The 16065-nt window shown below is 37.3% G+C and overlaps 1 protein-coding gene across 5 annotated transcripts in view; it reads right to left on the minus strand.

Annotated features, from left to right (window-relative positions):
• Positions 1-950: 950 nt before the first annotated feature.
• LOC127420939 (tropomyosin alpha-3 chain-like) overlaps positions 951-16065 on the minus strand; it is a 35565-nt gene continuing 20450 nt past the window's right edge. For 2 of the 5 annotated variants that reach the window (XM_051663586.1, XM_051663590.1), the window contains 3 exons: positions 13024-13086; positions 11821-11890; positions 951-2192 (listed from right to left, as the gene is read on the minus strand). In XM_051663586.1, coding sequence (XP_051519546.1) covers positions 2110-2192; positions 11821-11890; positions 13024-13086 — 216 coding nt within the window. In that variant the 3' untranslated portion in view covers positions 951-2109. Of the gene's footprint in view, positions 2193-6896; positions 6916-9655; positions 11583-11820; positions 11891-13023; positions 13087-14393; positions 14470-16065 lie in introns of those variants that run through there. The other 3 variants (XM_051663588.1, XM_051663587.1, XM_051663589.1) reach the window with 3 other exon arrangements.

Here is a 16065-nt window from a genome sequence, read left to right on the forward strand (position 1 = left end):
TGCTTTTTAAACAGTATTGAAGGAGTTCCCATCTATGTTGGGCACTTATTGGCTGCTTTTCTTTATTATTTGGTCAAGTATACATTTCAGTCAAGTGTTTCAAAACGTTTGACCAGTAGTGTACGTGAATGGAGAAAGGCCAAAATCTCAAAAATGATTGGTCAAGATTACGATCAAAGAACATATTTAAAATCAGCAATAAAATCTGACAATACTGGAATTATAAATTGTGATTCTTTACCTCATATTACACTAAAAAAAAAAAACTTCAATGCGCATGCAGGTTCTAGAGTTGATTGACAGGCAATGTCTGTATCTAAAAGGTGATTGGCTCTTTTAACTGTTCAGAACTGGCAGAACTTCCTTTCTATATCTGTTGACCGTTGGGCGCTTAGGGCTTCTTAGTTGAGCATTCCAGTTTCTCCCATTCATTTTAATAGAAGTGGCATGTCTCTGCTAAGTAATCTCTGATAGTACTCAATACTGCAATAATTCACATGGACAGAGGGTATGGATGCTTTTATGTCGGTTATAGCAAAAGTTGTATCATCAGAAATTCTGGTTTGCAAATGAAGCAGTGGTTCTTTGAAGAACTGTGCACACCTTTTGCACTGGTAAATATTAAGAGACAATATATACAATGCTGTTTTGAATGTATTTTCTTTCTGTGTATATTACAAATTTGTTTACATGCAATTAAGTAACTTCAATCTTAAATTTCAAAGTATTAAGAATAAATATGTAACCTCCATTTTTTTCTGCCTAGTCATGCAGACAACAAAGATGAGTTTTTTGGCTGTGTTTTGTGTGGTTAGTATCCTCCAGGCCTGCCATGGGGTTTCCAGCAGTGGAGAATGCTACTTCAATGCAAAAGGTAAACTGGATGAATCGTCGGTTTGGAAGAACACTGATCGCACCTTTAAAAGAGAATAGTAGACACCAAGGCTCAATGACAGTAAAAATCATGGTCTTTATTTAAAAAAAGAATTTGGCCATCATTACAAGATACAGACAGTAACAAAGTGATTACACATCATTGTGGGCTCTTACCAGTTAAAACTGTGTGTTCACCCCTTTAATCATTATACTATTAAGTGTTACATTTCTCTCCCATTTACTGTGTTCATAATACATATTTAGATCCGCACGGCTTTCTGAACCTTTCGAATGTGGCAGTGACTGCTTTGAACTAATGGAAAAAAAATCTCCAACCTTTCTTCCCTGGGTAGAATATGGCTCTTTAAAGAAAACAAAACAGGTCACCATTCCGAGTTAATGAAGAAACCATGACTTGGTCTCCTCTGCTCAAAGGGCGGGGGATCACACCCAAATAAAGAATACATATATTAGGGGGGTGGGATCACACCCAAATAAAGAATACATATAAAAAAAAAAAAAAAAAAAATTCAAGCAAATTCTTTTAATAATAAAAAACAAACAAAAAAAAACAATGATCCTCCCGGCATGGTTGAGCATACAGTTACAGACCACATGATGTGGATTTGGTCCCAAAACCTGTAACGCCAACAGGCAGCAAAAACTTGTGCAGAATGATAAGAGTGAAGAGGTAGAAGAGAATAGCAGGGGAAGCATCGGGCACCAACAAAAACAGCAAAATATCCTGGGTCATATCAACAGGAAACTTTGATGGTAAAAAAGCCAAGCAAGACATTTCCAAGCTGGTTTTTATGGCACAAAATTGCATGCATCAAGTTAAAAATGAGAAATAATTACTGAATAATGGTTGGGAATGTTTTGGCTGTAATAGACGTGTGCAAAATCATAAGTAAACCACAAACATAGAAGCTCTGATAATGAAAGCCATCTCAGAACTGACATACAATTTGACACTTTTGGAACACCATAATTGATTGCTGCCAAAATCACTTGGGATTTTCTGAGATGAGCAGTGAAGCTTAACAAATGCTCCAAAAAAATGATAAAAGTACTTTTGAAAACATCAAGAGGCACCGCATTTTTGCTGGTTGGCTTGGCGAGCCCTACCTCAATACAAGAGAACAGGGTTTCAGAAAATAGATGAATCGAGGGTGCAGAGGGAAAGAAACCAAATGAGATGAGGGTGTCAAGAGGGTGTTCTGGTCCAGGTCCTTAGAAACTGTTGAGCTCGCTCAAGGTCTGGTCCAAAGTGGCATGGATCTTGATGTTCTCCTCTTTAGCATCTCTCAGTTTCTCTGCAAGAAGAAAATAATTCCCAGAAGGATACCAAAATTGAAAATCTTATTGAAAATCATTTATCACTATATATGGTTCAAGGTTCTTCTATGGCACATTTGTTACATCATTTTATTTTTTTACATTTTTCAGCCTGAAGGACTGCAGGTAATTTAACAGTGCTTTGAGACTATTTGTGATATTAAATCAGTATGTAAAGCTACCACTGCAAATAAAGCATCAGCATAAGTTCAGGTTTACACTTATAAATACTACTTCTGAAACCTTCACGGCTCAGAATTTTCTTTTATTGTTGAAGACATTGTAGATACTGAATTCATCGGAAGTATTTTGGGTTTATATCCAGCAGGGTTAAAATTTTGCACAAAAGAAATTTGTTTTAGTCCAACTGAAATCAAACTGGCACATCAGATTTTGTTTTTCCCACAGCACAGAAGTAAAAAAACCAAGAGATAAACCAATTTTGGGGATTGAGAGCCTTTTATTTTGCTTATGGCATGTGGCCATCTATAAAGGGTTTGAAAAGTTGAGGATTTTTCTTTTTTTTGCAAGTAACTTTTGACAAGATCACTAGATAAGAACCATAATTAGATAACTGTTGAAAAATTAAGTGAATTCAGCGGTAAAATTTCACAACCGGGTTCTATTTGCTAACATCAGTTAACATGAACGGACAAAAAAGCAATACTTATACATCGTTTATTAATCTTGTTTAATGTTAATTTCAACAACAAAAAAAAAGAAAAAAAATTGTTAACATTAGTTAATGCACTATGAACCAACATGAACTAACAACTGTATTTTTATTAACATTAACAAAGATGTTAATATGTTTATTGTTTGTTCATGATACCTAATGCATTAACTAATGTTAACGAATGGAACCTTATGGTAAAGTATTATTGATTAAGCACAGAAACGGTCCTCACAGCTGTTCAGCCATCTTGGCCAGCCTAAATACATCAGACATGGCTTCCATTTCGAGACTGGAATTCATGCTAAACCAATCTGAATGTAATTCAGACAGTAAGAATCAATGTTTCTGGCCAAAAGTGCTGGCAGCAGCCTGGCCCCCTGCTAACTTTATTCCATAATAAACCTTATATCCCAGCCCAACCACTGTGATCAACTACATCTGCTTATCCAGCTTCCCTCAGCTTCACACAAAGGAAGACTTCCTGTCACATGAAAAGGGATTTCCCTATTCTCATTTTTCACTTAAGGAATAGACTCCAAACGACTATCAGAAAGGTTGATAGTGAAATGTGACCACCAAATACCACTATAAGTGTAACTGTGCAAGCATTTTTTAACAGCATACATCCTTTATGAATTCACTTCAATAACTAGTAAAATAGCAAGTTGGGCTGAGCTGTCTTGTATTTAGTGTTGCAATTTTATTGTTTACATTTGTGTGAATTCTTTTTAGCTGTTCAGGGTTAGTCTTAAGGAGTAGGTTACTTTCATTGAGTGTTTATATATACAAAACAAACAAATAGCTATGAAAATCAACTATCAAAATCCTAACACAAAAAAAGATTTTTTTTTTTTTTTTAAATATTTATATATATATTCTCTTTTTATTATTAATATTGGGGTTTTTAAAAAATGTTTCAGCTTTTCAAAATATGCTGACAGGACGGCGCTAAAGGTGTTTAAATGCAAAGCAAAATGGGTTTAACAGGCAAAAATCTAAGCGTGTTGATCTAGTTTTGCTTGTGTTAATGACCTTTCCTCAATAGAAAACACTGTGTTTACATGTGTAAGATGTTTATATGGCTTAAAGGGATAGTTCTATAAAAAATGAAAATTCTCTCATCCCCTCCTACATGTTTATGACTTTCTTCTACAGAACACAAATTATGATTTTTAGATGAATATTTCAGCTCTGTATGTCCATACAATGCAAGTGAATGGGTACTACAATTTTGATGCTCCCAAAAGCACAAAAAGGCATCATAAAAGTAATCCATATGACTACAGTTTTTTAATGCATATCTTCAGTAGCTATATGATAGGTGTGGGTGAGAAACAGATCAATATTTAAATCCTTTTATGCTCGAAATTCTTCTGCCTGCCCAGTAGGGGGCGATATGCATAAAGAATGTGAATAACCAAAAACACAAGAAGAATGTGAAAGTGATCTATTTCTCAACCACACCTATCATATCGCTTTTGAAGACATTGATTTAACCACTGGAGTCTTATGGATTACTTTTATGTTGACTTGTGATTTTTTGGAGCTTCAAAATTTTGGCACCCATTTACTTGCATTGTGAGGACCAAAAGTGCTGAGAAATTCTTTTTAAAATCTTCATTTGAGTTCAAAAGAAGAAAGTCATTCACATCTGGGATGGCATAAGTGTGTAAATGAGAGAATTTTCATTTTTGGGTGAACTAACACTTTAAGCAGCATAATAGGTGTAAGATTGTGCAGTTTACGTACACATTTTGTCAAAACGTTTTTTCCAAGTTGTTTTAAATGGTGGCCAAATGTAAATGTAAAACTGAAAATCAATAAATGAAAATTCTTGCAAGGAACTTGCAAAATCTATTACTTATGTCCGTGAGCTTTGATAATTGATTTGTTTTTTTTGGGGGGCATTTTTTCATTCTGAACCCAGTGTTAACTCGTTTAATTCCTTACGATAAGACTAAAAAAATTACTTGGGAGCCATTGGATCCTTAACGGAAACATTAAGGAGCCAAATGGCTGTTTTTAGTCACCAAATCATATAATTGCTCGATTTAGATTGTTGTTCAGAAACTAGATAGAAAAAAGAAGAAAAGACAGCTGATAACCCAGTAATCAGAGGTTTAATAAACAGTATATATAGTTTAGAAGACATGCAAGTTTGCATTCCCTTTTTGTCTCAATGTTCACACCCCTTTCATAATTTATACAAATACACTGTTCAGCCACAACATTAAAACCACCTGCCTAATATTGTGTAGGTCCCCCTCATGCCGCCAAAACAGCGCCAACCTGCATCTCAGAATAGCATTCTGAGAAACTATTCTTCTCATCACAATTGTACAGAGCGGTTATCTGAGTTACAGTAGACTTTGTCCGTTCGAACCAGTCTGGCCATTCTCCGTTGATCTCTCTCATCAACAAGGCATTTCCATCCACAGAACTGCTGCTCACTGGATGTTTTTTGTTTTTGGCACCATTCGGAGTAAACTCTAAAGACTGTTGTGTGTGAAAATCCCAGGAGATCAGCAGATACAGAAATACTCAAACCAGCCCATCTGGCACAAACAATCATCCATGCGATTATCTAATCAGCCAATCGTGTGGCAGCACTGCAGTGCATAAAATCATGCAGATACGGGTCAGGAGCTTCAGTTAATGTTCACATTAACCATCAGAATGGGGAAAAAAAAAGTGATCTCAGTGATTTGGACCGTGGAATGATTGTTGGTGCCAGACGGGCTGGTTTGAGTATTTCTGTAACTGCTGATCTCCTGGGATTTTCACACAAAACAGTATCTAGAATTTACTCAGAATGGTGCCAAAAACAAAAAACTTTCTGTGGATGGAAATGCCTTGTTGATGAGAGAGGTCAACAGAGAATGGCCAGACTGGTTCGAACTGACAAAGTCTACGGTAACTCAGATAACCGCTCTGTACAATTGTGGTGAGAAGAATAGTTTCTCAGAATGCTATTCTGAGATGCAGGTTGGCACTGTTTTGGTGGCACGAGGGGGACCTACACAATATTAAGCAGGTGGTTTTAATGTTGTGGCTGATTGGTGTATAAGAGACAAACATTTTGTTTTTATTTAGTACTGCCCTTCAAAGTCCATATAAGCTTATATATATATATATATATATATATATATTGTGAGCTCACTAACGGATGATTCGCTGAGAAAGAGACTGATTCAAACTGCTAACCTGAGCTCCTGAGTTCACACCCTCCATGCTTTTCGGTGATTCATGAAAAAGACCCGGTTCAAAAGAGTAATTTGGTCAAGACTCTCTCACGCTGGGTTTGTTGTTGCGTGCAGCGAACTCATCACAACAGAACAGGTGAAAAGCGGCTCGAGACACACTGGTGGTGCACACTCTAAAGATGTATTCAATTAAACACAAGATGATATCTGACGAAACCGCATATGAACGCACACAACTCGACAGTCGCCAGTGACGACTAGATTTCAAATTATTGTCGCAATCAATTATTTTTGGTCGCATTTGCGACCATTTAAGCTGTAGTCTGGAGCCCTGCAATGGCTACTTTATTTACATTTTCCTATTAAACATTAGATATTAGGAACATCTGAGATAAATTGTATGTAAATGTTTTGGCTCCCAACTATATTACGTTAGTAGAAAAAGAGACTAGCACAATTTCAAAAGAGAGCAGAGCTTTTTTTTCTTCTCTTAAATAAACATGGTACAAGGCATCAAAAATACAGCAAAGAGATGAGCAAAGAAAGGGACAAACAACAAACAATGACAATATATCTCTGAATACAGTCAAATCCAGATGAAAATAAGGATAAGGTTGAAGCTGATATTGAATTAGAACAACAATTCAGAGAAAACAGAAATAGAACATGTAGGCTAATAGAGTAACAGACAAAAAAACATGAAAAGGGAAGTGTACACAGAGGATCGGAGGAGAAATAAGCAACAAATATGGACAGAAGTTGGAGGTTGAAGTAGTATTTCTTGGTCACAGTCAGCAACAGAATAGTCCAGAAACGCTTTATCTGTGAACAGACATCAATGATAAACGCCTCATAACAATTTTCTTTTAATATTTATAATTTAATTTTTATCCCCATTTCTCCCAATTTGGAATGCCCAATTCCCACTACTTTAGTAGGTCCTGGTGGTGGCGCGGTTACTCACCTCAATCTGGGTGGCAGAGGACAAATCTCAGTTGCCTCCGCTTCTGAGACCATCAATCCCTGCATCTTATCACGTGGCTCGTTGTGCATGACACCGCGGAGACTCAAAGCATGTGGAGGCTCATGCTACTCTACGCGAGACACGCACAACTTACCACGTGCCCCATTGAGAGCGAGAACCACTAACCGTGAACACAAGGAGGTTACCCCATGTGACTCTACCCTCCCTAGCAACTGGGCCAATTTGGTTGCTTAGGAGACCTGGCTGGAGTCACTCAGCACACTCTGGACTCCAGGGGTGGTAGTCAGCGTCAATACTCGCTGAGCTACCCAGGCCCCTCGTAACATTTTCCGCCACTTCAGAATAATTTGTTAAACAACCACACAAAAAAAAAAAAAAAGAAACAAAAAAAGTTAAGATATTAATAAATGCCACAGCTCCAAAGTGAACAAGCTCCTAATAAATATTTTAGGTTAAAATCCTTAGTGTTATGTAAATTAGTCATGTGATGGTATTCGGTTATACGGTATATCACGGTAAACAACATGCACTATATTGTTATCATGGGCACTTCAAAATACCGCAAATATTTCTAGATAACCTTTAGGCCATTTTTTTTTCTTCTGATTACACAGTAGTTTTTCCCCCCATCAATGAATCAAGATTCAAAACACTGCGGTACAAATGACACATGCACACTCTGATGTTATCAAACCAGCGTGGAAGAGAAACACGGCTAAAGGAGGAATGCTGCTGACACTTTATCTGCATTCTAATAGGGTTAAGTTGGTAGAGTGGAAGTATTTTGGGTTCCATAAAAATGCAGAGGGGGATTGTTGGTTGGAGATGGTTTCAATTTGTGTAAAACATGTGGGAGAAAAGCGGCAGCGAAACTGCCGTGGACAACATGTCCGCTCATCCGGAGGACAATCGTTGCGTTCAATTCATCAAGATAAAGGCAAGTTGTGACAGTTCTGCTCGTTTTTCCAAGCGGTTTTTCCAAACTGAGAGACAACACTCTAAGAGACAACTAGCTAAGTGAGAACTAAGTGAACTGTTGTTGCCATTTGCAGATAATGAGTAGCTTGTGGCCAGAGAGTAGTTTGCTAAAACTCTGCTAGCTACACAGTAATGTTTGCATCTCGTAGTAACAACTAAAATACAATTGGAATCAGATAATACTAAGTCCTGTAATTAATAATGACAATGTGGCACAATGATGATTTCAATATTAATTTCAAGTTGGAACACCATGCAATCATACGTTACCATACAGTGAAAGTGAACTTGTGGTTATTAAAGTTGTAGCTAGCACCTAGATATATATTAGCAACTGGCTTGCTATCCAGAAAATAAAATGCATACTATTGTTGCAGCCTAGTAGTTGGCTCGATAAAATTAGTCTAGCCTTACTTTAACATTAGTGGTGTGACGATTCACTTAGCTCACGAGACGAGATGATACACGATACTGGGTTCACGAGAACGAGACAAGACGATATTTTAACACTATATACACTACCGGTCAAAAGTTTTGAAACACACTCATTCTTTATTATAATTTTTTTCTTCACATTTTAGAATAACAGTAAAGTCATCAAAACTATGGAATAACTTAAATGGAACTATGGGAATTATGTTGTGACTAAATAAAATCCAAGATAAATCAAAACTGTGTTATATTTTAGCATCTTCATAGTAGTCACCCTTTGCCTAGAATTTGCAGACATGTACTCTTGACATTTTCTCAACCAACTTCTTGAGGTATCACCCTGAGATGCTTTTTAAACAGTATTGAAGGAGTTCCCATCTATGTTGGGCACTTATTGGCTGCTTTTCTTTATTATTTGGTCCAAGTCATCCATTTCAAAAACTTTTTTTATTAAATACATTTTAGTTTTATAATGAAATAAACTAATATGGTGGCACAATTATATTTTTGTCTACAAAACTAATTTCAATCATTTAAGCATACGCCTTCAGATCAAAAGATTTTTAAGATCATGAGAAACATTTCAGTCATGTGTTTCAAAACTTTTGACCGGTAGTGTATATGACTGGAAAGTCTTTTATTCGACTGAAAGTCACAAAATGCAAAACAATGCAGTGCATTTTGAAATGTTTTAACTAATCATCTTGTAATGAATGTCACTTCAGTTCTACTTTGAGTATGAATTATCATATGCCGTTAAAGACAGAACAATATGCAAGCACTGTAAAAGGTTTTGCCACAAACTCAACTGACTGGTTGGCTTCTCTCCTGTATGATTTGAGTCTCGTCAGACTTGGTTGATTTTAGTTGAGAGCTGTGGTGGTTCTGTAGGTGTCTTTGCATAGTGCTTGTGTTAGCCAGGGTGTACGGCACTATTTTCTTACAGTGCTTACATATTGGCTGTCTCTCGTTTGGAAGGCTGCATCCTCCGGAGGTCGCATACGTCATCGAGGCCGTCTCGTTTCATTTTTTTTATTTTTTATTGGGAATGCAAAAAAGGTTAACAATTGTATAAATGTAAGTGCATATACATAAAAGGCATTGACAATAAATAAAAAAATATGAATAAGACAAAAAAAAAAAAAATGAAACGAGACGGCCTCGATGACGTATGCGACCACCATAACCATTGTTTTTAACATGCGCGTTAAGTTGAAGTTCAGTTTTGAAGACGCTGCATTGTTTTCCATTTAGCTGTGCTCTGTCTAGCTGTTTGAAACACTCGCCTGCTGTATATGCGTTGCTTCAGTGCATTGAGTCCACTGCCACAAGCCTGGTGTGTGTGTGTCTCCCCAAGTGTTCGCTCCTGTGGTGAAAGCCGCGATGCTCCGTATTGTTGTTGCTGTGGTGATTCATGAAGCGTTCAACTCAGAGTTGGAATTTCCACCTTTAAACTGGGGAAAGTGCAACGGAATGGCACTTTATGTTGGACTTCTAACTTGGAAACTCGTACGGAAATCTTCAACTCCCGTTTCGTCGAAATGCAGGTGTGTGTTACGTCACACAAACATTTCCGCACCCAGAGCAGGGAGGTTTACAGTCAGTGACAAACATTCACATATTAAATAATATCCATTAATGAGTCAAAGTTCTTATATTAAATGATAATAAAACACATTTAGCAAACGTTTTGCAGAGACAGGTGTTCAAAACACAGTTAATTACACTCTTTTGATTATCGTAACGACAGCACTGCAGCGTCGCATATCAGTTTGGCTGCTAATCAACGTAACCCTCAAAATCACAAAGTAATCAATCTCAAAATAAAAAATAAGCTCCCTCTTTGACACGTTTGTGTTTAGTTGTCAGGTAATTGTCACTGAATTTCGAATTAAGTGAAAAGTCACGTCATACTTGATCACTATCATTCATCGTTTTCATGATCGATCATTGCTGCCACGTCCGAGTACCCGAGCCCATTCCTAGTCTGTACTGATCTGTAATGATCAGTGGCCCCGTGGCAGAATGACCATTTAAATATTAAGACATCAACTTAAATGTTAAATTTGGCTATGCATCTATGGTGTTGATGGTAGTTTTTTTTAAACGTTCAGGGTTCTTTTCAAAGTTCCTTGTTATCTGTTAAAGGCCAGTTTGGTTTTGAAAATGTCATTAAACTTTTTATTAAGAGAAAAACAATAGAAGTTAGTTTATCATTCAACCCGTTTTTGAAATGTAATTCAATACCGTGATAAAATCTTCATGACAAAATTATCATGACATGAAAATTTTATACCGTCACATGCCTAATGTAGATGCAAGCCTTAAAAAGAGCATATCACTGATTTCTCTGATACGTCGTTCCAGAATTGTTCTTCAAAAGCTTCCCAGTCCACCCAGACCATTTATTGAAACTAGGCTGTAAAAATGGGTCACTCAGAACACATAACCGTCAAAACACCCAGCACATTAACAAATGACTACCCACTTTTACATAGCAACATCTTGAGTATTCAGCAGCACCTTAGCAGGGACGCTGTTCATTTCAGTAAGAGAGTGAGGGCGAAAATGGTGTCCCTCAAGTACAACATTTGGTTAAAAGTTTAAACTTTGACAAATAATGACAAATAAGCTTGACAAATAAATGCTACGTAGAATATGTCCACTTAAACATGAACCAGTTTTTTATGTTTTTAGTATAATAGTTCCTTCAATATCTTATTGTGTGTTAATATCTTAACTACAAGTTAGAATCATACTGTAGTACTAAAGTCAAGACCTGTCACCATTCATGCAAACTCTCCAAGCATTAGTGCTCCAACTGTGCTCAAGTCAACAATTAACTCTTTGCAGCATAGTAAAAGTATACGATCTGAGGTTATGGAGCTCAAGGTTAGCTAACCAACTGGGTCACGAGACTCAAAATCAAACCACTGCCGCAAGACTCAGTCACCCTAGCAACAGAAGAACCCACAGAGAGCAAAATTTCACACACATACACAGGCCTATATTTACATAGAGGTCATGTCGTTGAGGGCATGATCCAGCTCTTCACTAATGGCCTTATATTTGAGTTTCTGTGCATAAAGCTCATCTGTTCACACACAAAGACAAAGAGCAAAGAGGAAGGAAAAACAGAAGTATGAAGGAAAGATAAATGCAATTGCATGAAAATAGGAAACAAGGCACATAAGATTATGACTGTTAAAGAGGACAGGAAAAGAACAATGTGATAATGCTATAAATACAGTATGAACAGTATGAAAGAAATGAAAACAGAAGATCATATAGTAGCGAATGGAAGGAAAGGTGGCAAAGAGCCATAATCGTACCTTCCAAATCATCAATGGTTTTCTCCAGTTTGGCCACAGACCTCTCAGAAAACTCAGCACGGGTCTCAGCCTAGCAAAGGAGGGCAAATTCATATGGTCAAACTGATAGTTCAGTGCAAGCACACAGAATCTTTAACATGCTCGAATAAAAGCCATACAAAGACAAATCCAATTTGATGAAAAGACTGGTCTACATTAGCATTTTTTTTATGTGCATAGAAACTTAGGCTGTCAATGTATCCAAATTAATAATCATGGTTATTTTAGCACATCTTCAAAATGTACAATTGTCATTTCCTTGATGCAAGTAAAACAAAGTATGCAACATTTTGTCATAACCTATTGTTGCTTTTAAACTTGTTGCAATGCATGTTATGTTTTGGTCATGAGCGAATCAATGATGTGTAAAATATCGGTTTTACTGATTAATCAGTGCCAAAGTTGTTTTTTCAAACTACTGTTATCTGCAAAACTCTATGGCGAAAGCTACTGATACTTGGTTTTTTCAGCATTTTGTCATTTCAAAATAAGAGTCCCCGGTGTGTTTCGGGCTTGTTTATACTTAAAAGTCCCACATTATGCACCTGATCTTAATTAATTTTTGGTTGTTTGGGGGATTTTGGTTAAACAAATTGCATCTGAGATTTAATTCATTTAGGACTCTGTCTGTGCCTGTCATAGTAAGGAAAGAATGATTTGACGTTCTATAAATAAATGTAAAAACTATTGGCCGATTAATTCCCAGTTATCGACCTTTCCCACCACCTTAGTTATCGTATCCGAAAAATCTGTCGACCTCTTGTGTAAAGTCATCAACTCAGACCATATTTCAGAGCTATGGCAGAGAGGAAGATTTTCAGTGAAAAATGGCTTACAGTTTATGCATCAATAAAGCTATCATATAGCTTCAGAAGACCGTATGTACTACTTTTATGGTGGTTTTTTTTTTTTGCCCTTTTTGGAGCTTGACTGATGTAATCACTATACTGTTGTTTCATGGAAAAGAGCAGTGTAAAGATTCTTTAAAAGTCCTCCTTTTGTGTTCCAAAATAACAGCACACAGTTTTGGAAGTAGATAATGACAGTGAGTAAATGATGCCAGAATTTTCATTTTTCACCAAACAGTTTTAAAAGTAAATGCAAGTAAACATTAACTTTGGCATCCCTAAAAGAGACCAAATCTTCCATGTAACCTCATCTCACCTCCTTCAGCTTATCAGTGAGGATCTTGATTTCTTCCTCATACTTATCCTCCTTCTGGGAGTACTGTGGGGGAAAAAGAAGGACATTTAGTTGGTGGGGGCAGGGGTGGAGTTCTTACCAATCAACATGCACACACACACACACCCACCCACACCCCATCAGTTTGGCAGACTTCAAAGATACAACGAGTTTCATGTCACTTCAACATCTAAATTTTCAACAGCTCTTTTAGGGCGAAAAGTAGTGCAGCTGTCTATGCTTTGACATCATGTGGCATGTTTTTATTCTCCAGAAGTTTCCATGTTGGCTGGCTGAGCCCTGGCCTGCTGCTGTTGTGCAAGGTTTGTGACACGATGGCTGAGAGTGCTGATGTAAGCTGCCAGGGCTTGAAACAGATCAGGACATGTGTGCTGGAATGCAGCAGCAACATCAACAAAACAGAGGAAAAATATTCATACTTGAAAAATTCAAAAGGAAAAACTTGTTTGAGCAACAAGTATTGAGTATTGACCAATAAGTGTACATAAGGCTACACTGATCCAAGATTTCGTAATGTCTCATGTAGAAATGACTGGTTGGCACCATCAATAGTCGTCAATCCATCGTTTTGCTTGCCGTTATAGATATAGCTCTGCTGGGGGCATGCTAGATTGGTCAAAATGTTTGACTTTTATGCTGTGCACTGTGTTTGAAAACACTGCCGCTTATGCAAACCATATTATCCAGCAATCCACAGATGTCACAACTAATAGTTTTCCACTCATAGTACTCTACATAAAATTCCATAGAACTACACCACACAACATGCTGCCAAATCTCATGCAAATAAACTGCTGTTCTTCTCACCAGCTCATCTCATGCAACACAGCATTCGATAGCTTCACTTCTGCTTCATTAACCAAATGGCATCCAGGGGTTTAACTGGCTGTGCTTGATTCTATAGCGAACCAAGATGGTGCGACACATTCTCTTTCATTATGCAAAAGTCCTTCGGGCATATTGAATAACATCTAAAGTCTAGATGGATAAGTGGGAAAAAAAGGGGGGTCTGCGGCCAGTTACGGCTTTTTCCTGATTTAATGGTCTCCGTTGTAATGTGGTCCGACACGTGGCCTTTTGCTGTGCGTGATGACATATGGTACACAGATCAAAAGGCCACTTGTAAATGAGGATGCTCACGTTATGCTCGCATGACTAGTTAGATCACTGCTTTGATAATTAGGGAGTCAATACTTGATTGGTTGGTGACATTTGTGGAATTTAATCAGATATCCTTGTTCCTTTGAGGGGGGTGGGGGGTGGGGAGAAAGAAAGAAGCGAGACACTGCAACCAGTCAGAAATCGTGCAGAAAGAGACACGCACACCCTACCTTCTCAGCCTGGGCCTCCAAACTCTTAAGATTGTTGGTAACATTTTTCAGCTCCTCCTCCAGCTCGGCGCATTTGCTATATACAGAGCAACCAGTTTGATTTTGGAGGAAGCAGAATTGAAAGGAGCACAGGGCAAAGAAAAGATGTGAAGACAGGCCAGCAGCAGTGGTAGAGTAATAGAGATGATGTTAAATGCATGAATGGAAGAAAAGAGGCCTTAAAAAGGAGCTCAAAGGACAGCATCTGTATGCTGTCGATTACCACAGAAAATAAATTTCGATTCACCTCAGTCTGTAAAAACACAAAATGTGTGTAAAGAAATGCACTTACACCATAGACTTTAACTGTAAGCATGCAAGGGTGCCTAGACACTAGAGAACATTCTAAAGGAGCATTTGATGGATAGACTGGGTAAAAATATCGATTTTTATGATTCTTAAATCCCAATATCGATCTTTTACTCTTTGTGGCAACCCTCCACAAATTGAGTAAATCCCTTGCAAATGCAAACAAATTTCGCACTGTATAAGTTAAAATATCAGTGACTAGCCACTGGCTGGTAAACTTTCAGATTTTACTCACCAGTGATTTAGTAGTAAATGTTTGATTTGACTCGTTCTGTGTGTCCAGAGATGAGATCCACACAATCCATATGTCATTGAATAAAGTCTCTATTAATACCATTTCTGTTCTTTACAGTCAGTTGTTGATTAAAAACAATAAAAAAATGAAATCTTTACTTCTTATCACACATAGCACAGATGCACTAAAAAAACGTATACTCTTGCGTGCGCTCACTGGCTGTTGCCTATAGTCTTAAAGAGACAGTACAGATTTAGCATGTGTTCTACATATCAATGTAAATACTTGTAAATAACACAAATTATGCATTTAAACAAACATGTAACAAATATACTAATCCAATATGAAATTAAGACATTTGTTGATGGATACACCGAATATGAAAATGCTAAAATTTGACCAACATGAAAAACTAATGAAAATATAATTTGTAAAATTAATACGGAATAGTATCTAGAAGGGTTACCTAGAAGGTTAGAAGGTCCCTTTATAATTAACAGCATTAGCTGAGAATTTATTTCATATGAAAGCAAAATATACTGTATTTTCCAGAAATAAAGTTGCACCTGACTATAAGTCACGTTGTTGAGAGAAAAAAAACAAAAAAAACACACATAAGTCGCATGTATGTGTATAGGTCACACTGACAGAGGTTAAATACGGCAGGCATTAGGACACGGGAGCAGCCGTCCAATTTCCCTTCACCGGTTCAGATGACAATCGTGCTCCGTGAAGATTACAGTTCCTCAGAATCTACACATTATTTCATGGTGTTTTGGGGCTTATTTTAAACGGGAGATTTGCTTTAAGTAGTCGTGTGTAGTGGTCGACCGATATATTGACCACTTTTAATTATCGACGTCGGCCGATAAATTTTCCTGTTTGGCCGATTTGTTGCTTGATGGTGCTGAAAAATCGCCTGCTTGCGTGTGACTGAGACAATGTAAACAACCAGTCACGATTCGTTTAGTTGTTACGTGCCATCGTGTTACTACAATAACAGACTGGTGAGCTCATTATGTTAAAATGCTCACCTGTGTCATTCTCCCTCTCTCTCCTCAACAGTTGAACTTATAACTTTGAACTGTC

This window comes from Myxocyprinus asiaticus, chromosome 30 (assembly GCF_019703515.2).
Source record: "Myxocyprinus asiaticus isolate MX2 ecotype Aquarium Trade chromosome 30, UBuf_Myxa_2, whole genome shotgun sequence".
Classification (NCBI taxonomy): domain Eukaryota; kingdom Metazoa; phylum Chordata; class Actinopteri; order Cypriniformes; family Catostomidae; genus Myxocyprinus; species Myxocyprinus asiaticus.